Source organism: Gigantopelta aegis, chromosome 7, assembly GCF_016097555.1.
Source record: "Gigantopelta aegis isolate Gae_Host chromosome 7, Gae_host_genome, whole genome shotgun sequence".
Lineage (NCBI taxonomy): Eukaryota > Metazoa > Mollusca > Gastropoda > Neomphalida > Peltospiridae > Gigantopelta > Gigantopelta aegis.
The window spans coordinates 36,330,338-36,338,264 of record NC_054705.1 but is presented as its reverse complement, the minus strand read 5'-3'; the positions used below and the strand labels follow the sequence as shown (position 1 = coordinate 36,338,264).

The following is a 7,927-nucleotide window of genomic DNA, read 5'->3' as shown; positions in this document are numbered from 1 at the left end:
CTCACAACGGCTTTCCTACAGAACAACAACATTAATGTCCTTCCTTGGCCATCGATATCACCGGATTTGAACCCAATTGAGTATCTATGGGACGAGTTGGACCGACGCCTCCGACAGCGACAACCACAGCCCCAGACCCTGCCCGAGCTGGCAGCAGCCTTGCAGGCCGAGTGGGCCATCATCCCCCGGGACGTCATCCGTACTCTGGTTGCTTCAATGGGCAGGCGGTGCCAGGCAGTTGTCAACACACGCGGAGACCACACCCGGTATTGACTCCAGATGACCTTGACCTTGGTGGTGTGTCCTATCACTTACTCACAATGGACTAGAGTGAATTGTGAACAATCCTGCAACATTTGGTAATTATCGGACTCACCATTCAATAATTAAATCAATTCTCCAAATGTTACGACAATGTGGTTTTGCGTTTCTTCTTTTGAAGAGTGTGTCTGTGTGTGGTGTGTGTGTGTGTGTGTGTGTGTGTGTGTGTGTGTGTGTGTATGTATGTATATATATATTTAAACATGGCATCAATTAACCATATAAAAAATATTTACATCTTTTAAAAATATAATAACAGATCTTGGTGCATAAAAGAGACATACGTGAATCGCTAAAAAAAAAACCACATAAAATTTGTCTTCTTCCGACATTTGATGAAAATCATTAATTAAAAACTAGCTTTTAAAAACAGCGGATATTTAAGATCATCATAAAGAGGACACTTCATTACACATAGTACATGTTCGTTCCTCTAATGGTAGGCTTTCATATCTACCAATTTCTATCCTTAAATGTGCAACGCCACATCTAAATTTGGAAATAGAAATTCTATGCATTGCTGGCAAAAGAGTTGACACATAAAATTCAGTAAAATATTCACATTTAAAATGTTTGTTTCAGTTTTGGAACGAACAGAACACTTTCTCAGCCCAATTGAAAACCTTATTGAGTCTATAAATATTCACTTTGGTTAATCTGTACCACTGCTATAACACAGGCTTCCTCTGTGACAGAAACACAGGCATCCAAACCCATATCCCCAAGCACTGCATCAATAGAGGTATACTTCCCCACACTTAGAAAAAGCCGACAAGCTCTATTTTGAACAGCCCCAATACAAGAATATACATTAGTTCCCCAAACCGATGCTCCATAAGTAATAATCGGTAGAAGTAAGTTATCGCAGAGCTTAGCAAATACATTAAAATTCATGCCACCTATGTTTTACTTTTAGCAATAAGAAAACATAGTGCACTACCAGGATATGTTATTGAATACGAAGCCAAAATGACAGTCCTGTGATAATTACGGTATTTGCTGTCCATTTTAGGACGAACGTGGAAGTACATCAGTTTGCCTAATCATACAACTTTTGATATAATTTTATAACACAAATTATATATGAAAAACAACATGTTGTAAAAACTAAAAACACACTATGGTTATTAGCCGATATAGACGGACTGTATTGCGTTACGTAACATCTGCATGTTTCAGTGCTAACCTTATCCTTAGTGACGTCACGCCACTGTCGCGCGGCCAGTTTACGAGTCTACCGCTGCTCAATATAGTGGCGCTGCATGCGATAGTAAGGTTTCCCCTTAATCCTACAGAGATTCGCCAGGTTGAGCTGGATGCAAATAAAGCGATGACGTAGATCTGTCACTGCCATCTGTTGCGTGACCATTGCATTTGAGCCACTGACGTTCCTCGACGTCATCAAATACTCCTCCTTGAGAGGGTACCTCTAGTGACACCATGGAGCTTTCAATGCTCATCGGAAGTCTTTCGTAATCCGTTGCTGGTCTACTATGGTCAATCGTGTCATAACTGTGAGAAGTTGAGTGGATGGTTGTCAATGAATGTGCTTCAGAAGATGTTTTTTCGGATGCCGGCCGCCTGAAAATAAAAGCACACTTACGTGTGTGTGTGTGTGTGTGTAATATATGTATATATATATATATATATATATATATATATATATATATATATATTAATATACACACACACACATATATGTGTGTGTGTATGTGTGTGTGTGTATTAATTATATATATATATATATATATATAATATATAAACACACATGTGTGTATGTATGTATGTATGTATGTATGTATGTACGTATGTCTGTATGCATGAATGCATGTATGTATGTGTTGTCGCTAAAGCATTGCTTTAATTACCTGCATATCAGGTGCACAATAACCCCAACATTAACCCCAACAAGAATCATAATGATGACTGACACGATCAAACACAGGAGCACAAAGTTAGGTTTCGTGATGTTCATATACATTCCATCTACAATAATATAGAGAAAAGATGTACAAGAGAGGAAGAAGATATACATAGAAAAACAAAGCACACCTCTCCCCCACCTTCGAAAAACCCCAAAAACCTAACAAAAATGGCAAAAAACAAAGAAGCAAAAGCCTTACAATTTCTTTAAGTTGAATATCGGAATTAGTAAGTAACAAGACATATAGCGTAAAACCATTTTATTATATTTGTTGTTAATATTTAAACTTTTATAGGTATGCTACTTTGTAAATGGGGAATGAAAAAATAAAATGGAGAACAGCCAAAAATGTTATACCATTGACAAACATAATCAATAAAAAGTTAAAGTTTGTTTTGTTTAACAACACCACTAGGGCACATTGATTAAGTAATAATCGGTTATTCGATATCAAACATTTGGTAGTTCTGACACGTAGTCATCAGAGGAAACCCGCTCCATTTTTTTTAATGCAGGAAGGGATCTTGTATATGTACATACAACGACTGGTTGTAACGAGAGAAAAAAAAAATCATCCGAGGTGGGTTGATCCTGTGACGCAAGCTCGACAATCGAGCACTCAATGGATTGAGCTAAATCCCGCCCCACCTACTCAACACCTACGATACTTATTAAAACGATTGTCAGCACATTCTACTAGATTTCATTCCAGTTCAACTTATTTTCGTGCTTATATCAAATTATCTGGCTGTCCAGGACAGTGGTTTATTGAGGCCAGTTGTAGTGTAGTTTGTCCAGAAACGCACTTCTTGTATAGTGCACGTGTCTATATAAGAAATAATGTAGAAATTAAACACAGGCACAACAAGAAATACATGTGTTGAGGAATAACATATACGTACACCAAGACATAATGTATAGATGGATAAAATACTCATACACCAAACAAATGATGTATAGAGGGATAAAATACACGTACAACAAGAATGAATACATGGATAAATAAAACGCACGTACAAGAAACAATGTACATGTATAGACGAATAAATTAGATCAGGAAATAATATGTAGATACATAGGAAAATGTAAAGTGTATTCTTAATAAACTCATCAGCTGGATAATTAATGTCAAGGTTTTTTACTTTCTTTTAATTGTGACTTATTTGTGTTTCACTTTGAAACAATGTCCAGATTTATGTCATGAATGTGTATTTATTTACTCATATTAAATAATATACCCAATCCGAGTGGGTATGTGATATTGATATAAATGTGGCAATTCATGGAAAAATAACATTTACTTTTTTTTTAAAAAAAAACAAAAAAAAAAAAAACACAAAAAAAACACACACAAAAAAGCAAAAAACCCCAAAACAACAACGAACAAAAACAAACAAAACACAACAAACAAACAAACAAACAAAAAACATTCATTGATATATGCTGAAAATTTTTAAATAAAAGAAATGCTCCGTATAAATACTCACCAATGCTTTTCCTTTGACCTTCAGCTCCGGGCGCCATACATGTTCCAGTGACCTGATTACACAGAGAGCACCCATCAGGACAAATACTATCGCAGTTCTCCCCATAGAGCCCCTCCACGCACCCACTACATCTTCCAGAGTGTTGGTCACAAACAGAACAATTTTCTTGACACGTCTGTTTACAGTAGTTTCCTCTCCACCCACCAACACATCCATCCTCGCAGGGTAGTCCTGGATCCATATGGCACCTTGATTTCCTACAGTTCTTACTGCAGCGCTTAGAACACGTGGCTCCATAGAAAGAAGGTTTGCAGCCATAGGTGCAGGTGCCATAGACCCGGATACAGTTGTCCGTGAGACAGTTAACAGGGCACCTTTCAGAGCAGTCGTTTCCATGGTAACCAGACCTACATAAGTTTAAACACCTACCAGATGTTTGATCGCATGATCCGTGACAATACGCAGGGCAGTCTTGTATACATTGGTCTCCCATTTTACCACTGATGCATTCAGCACTACACAGAACATCACCAGACGCATCCCTCTGACATCGCACAGACTCGCAGTTACCATTACAAGTATAGTTACAGAAAGGACCGTACACATCGAGCCTGCTGCAACCCTTTGCACACGATCCGTTAGTTTGGTGACAACGTTCGTTTAAACAGTGGGTGCTGCATGGTTTTGAGCACTTGTCTCCATAGAAACCATCCTTACATCCTTCAGAACACGTGCCATCTCGTTGACAAGATATACTCCTACATGTTGTGGGACAGGGTTCAGTGCAGTATCTACCAGAATATCCTTCTGGACATTGATAGCATTGTCCAGTAGACCTGTCACATTCCGTTGCAATTACCGGGACACATGACATCACAAACGCTTCCAAACCACCCTTGGTGACAGCTACCATTGCATACACCTTCGTCATCACAGACATCACAGTTTACACATTTGATACATCTCTCTCCATAATAGCCAGTTTTACACCTCTCACAGACACCAGTCCAACGATCACACTTCTCTTGTACGCATCCTTCACTGCAGTGAAGGCTGCAAGCTGGACCATGTCTCCCATTAGTTTGACATTGTGGACAATAGTTTTCAAACGTCCCGTTGGCTTTGTCTGCTACTGTTGCTTCCTCGCACGGACGACAGGGTTCGTCTGGGTTCTGAGTTATGAAATACCCTTCTACACAGTCAGTATCTGAAAACAGACGAAATATCCGTATGCAAATATTATGAATTACGTTGAGTTTACATCTGGTTTTACAAATCTATTATTTGACTTCACAATACATGCAACTATATTTGAATTTACAACACAACAGGACACGATAATAATTTCAAAATGAATTGCCGATCTTAACAAAACTAAATTGAACAGTGCTGAATCATTGTGGATGCCTTGCTTGAATACACTGACAAGACAAGACAAGACAAGACAAGACTGTGGCCTGAGGGATTCAATGAGTATGTCTTAAGGATTAACTAAATAACTTTTATTGTTTTATTGCAGCCAGCTTATCCCATGATATGATTACCCTTTAACTTTTAGCTTTTTACATGAACAGTCTTTATCTTGCTTTTAAATGCTGCAGTACTTGGTTTTTATGTTCAGACTTCTCTTGATGATGTTAATAGTGTACTAATGAGAATTCAGAGACACGGACGTTTTCACTCATATATTGGAAGAGTTGAAAACTATAGCTGATATTGCAAGAAAAGTGATATTCCATTACAAACAATGTATACATTCAGTTGTGAATTATATTTAGTTCACATATAGCTTTACAAATCTGTTATTTGACTTTACAGTATGTGTAGCTATATTTGAATTTGAAGAACAGTTGAAACTAGAATTGATATTACAAGAAATGTTATATTTGATTTTACGACAGTCATACTTGTGTTTTATTTTATTTTTTCGACAATACTTAAATGATATTCCACATTCGATTGTGTTTACTGTTGCAATATTAAACACACTATTAACCAATACCTGTACAAATACCACACGTCCTCATGCAGTACATAAGATGTATATCATAACAGGTACTGTGCGAACATAAGTCTGTAAAGTCTGTACAGGTAAAAGTCACTCCTGAAAGATTAAAAGTTGCTAATATCACATTTTCATTTTCATTTCAACTCATTTTCGTGCTTATATCCAATTAAGGTTAAAGCACGCAGTTCCGGGCACACACCTCAGCTATCTGGGCTGTTTGCCCATGACAGTGTGTTAGTTGTTAATTGTTACTAGTGTTAGTGTGAGAGGAGAGTGTGTAGTGACCTTACACCTACCCATTGAGTCCTTAAATCTCGCTCTGGGTGGGAGCCGGTACCGACCTGCGAGCCCTGTACCTACCAGCCTTATCTCCGATGGTTTAACCACGACGCCACCGAGGCCGGTAATATCTGAAAAGGCATTGCTATAGTTAACTGTCTCATTTGTAACAGGGATTTAGCTCAGTCGGTTGAGTGCTCGCTTGAGGTGCTTGCATCGCAGGATCGAACGACCTCGGTGGATCTATTGAACTGATTGTGTTTTTCTCGTTCCAACCAGTGCACCACAACTTGTCAAAGGCCGTGGTATGTGTTTTCCTGTCTTTGGGGAAAGTGCATATAAAAGATCCCTTGCTGCATTAGGTAAAACGTAACTGGTGACTATGTGTCAGAATTACCAAATATTTGACATCCAATAACCAATGATTAATTAATCAATGTGCTCTTGTGGTGCTGCTAAATAAAACAACCATTTGTAAAAGAATCGATGCTTGATACCTCGAGTAGTAAACATATCCACCACCCACCCTTACTTATTAAGAACGTATAAAAGTGGACGTCACTATATTGTTCCAAGCTGGCAGTTAATATTGATGAACGCCTTTTAGAAAGTTGCACCTTAAGTCTCCTCTATAAAACAAAACCCCTTCCACCTGAAATGCTGTAAAAGACTTTGATGATTAATCATTAAAAAATATATATATATATATATATATATACTGACCGCTCTGTATGCAAAGAAGGAACAGGACTGCAGGTACCAGAGGATTTAACATGCTGTATCAGGAGGAATTAATTATTACCAACCTGTCAAAAGACAACCATTATAAAATGAACGTTTTACAGTCTGTCAACAAGTTGATCTAACTGAGGTTCTTATATCCCGGGAAGACTTCTCATTTCATTATACACACGAACTGCAAAACAAATTGTATTTCAACAATGCATGTATAGAATGGAGTGAAAAAAACACACATAAATACAGATCTATCAGATATCAAAGCCGTACCCTGATCAAAATGTTGTGGGGTGGGGGGTGGGGGTAGGTGGGGGGTGGGTGGACTACTTATTATAAACAAATGAAACATTACAAATTAAACCGTGAGATGTGTATGCTATTTTCTGGAGTAAACAAAAAGTGAGATTCTCAGGTACTTTAAAAGTATGCAGGTTTGTAGGAACAGGGTCTGGGTTACTGTGTTGCCATCACCACCCGTTCCATTTGAGGACCAAAATGTATTTTGGTGGTAGTAAAAATAAGGCCCAAAATTTGTATTCACACACACACACACACACACACACACACACACACACATATTAAGGTATGGGCCGAATTACAATGCTTAAATGCCAGTGCCAAAAACTCATAAAAGTAACAACAACAAAAAAAACCCCAAAACAAACAAGCAAACAACAATAACGACAACAGCCACACTAACCCTCAACAAAAAATAACAAATAGTCTTCGTAAATTCATTATCTACTTACTACCGGCCTCGGTGGCGCAGTGGTTAAGCCATCGGAATACAGGCTTGTAGGTACAGGGTTCGCAGCCCCGTACCGGCTCCATCCCAGAGCGAATTCTTAAGGGATCAATGGGTAGGATATAAGGCCACTACACCCTCTTGTCTCTTATTAACCACCAACCAACTAACAACTAACCCACTGTCCTGGACAGACAGCTGAGATAGCTGTGGTGTGTGCCCAGAGCAGCGTGTTTGAACCTTAATTGGATATAAGAACGAAAATAAGTTGAAATGTGATGTAGTTACACACGCGTAGGGCAAGAACGGACTTTCTAAATTCGGCCCTAAATGCGTTAGGCATCAAGTGGTTGTATTTCCCGGGATGAGTTTAAAGGTTTTGTTTTGTTTAACGGCACCACTAGAGCGCATTGATTTATTAATCA

General features: G+C 38.4%; 1 protein-coding gene across 1 annotated transcript; it reads right to left on the bottom strand.

The window, feature by feature from the left end:
* Window positions 1–592: 592 nt before the first annotated feature.
* Window positions 593–4,840, bottom strand: LOC121377732 (multiple epidermal growth factor-like domains protein 10). The gene is made up of 3 exons (XM_041505814.1): window positions 3,733–4,840; window positions 2,190–2,307; window positions 593–1,902 (listed from the first exon to the last, which is right to left on the bottom strand). Exons 1-3 carry the CDS (start codon window positions 4,670–4,672, stop codon window positions 1,611–1,613), a joined length of 1,350 nt encoding a protein of 449 aa, XP_041361748.1. The 5' UTR covers window positions 4,673–4,840; the 3' UTR covers window positions 593–1,610.
* Window positions 4,841–7,927: the final 3,087 nt, after the last annotated feature.

Bases quoted from the DNA above. Each gene is read 5' to 3' on its own strand.
- LOC121377732 (XM_041505814.1), bottom strand. From the start codon at position 4,672: ATGTCTGTGATGACGAAGGTGTATGCAATGGTAGCTGTCACCAAGGGT. The intron at 2,308-3,732 runs GTGAGTATTTAT...ATATTATTGTAG, and splicing joins AGGTCAAAGGAAAAGCATTG to ATGGAATGTATATGAACATC. The intron at 1,903-2,189 runs GTAATTAAAGCA...TTTTATTTTCAG, and splicing joins ATTGTGCACCTGATATGCAG to GCGGCCGGCATCCGAAAAAA.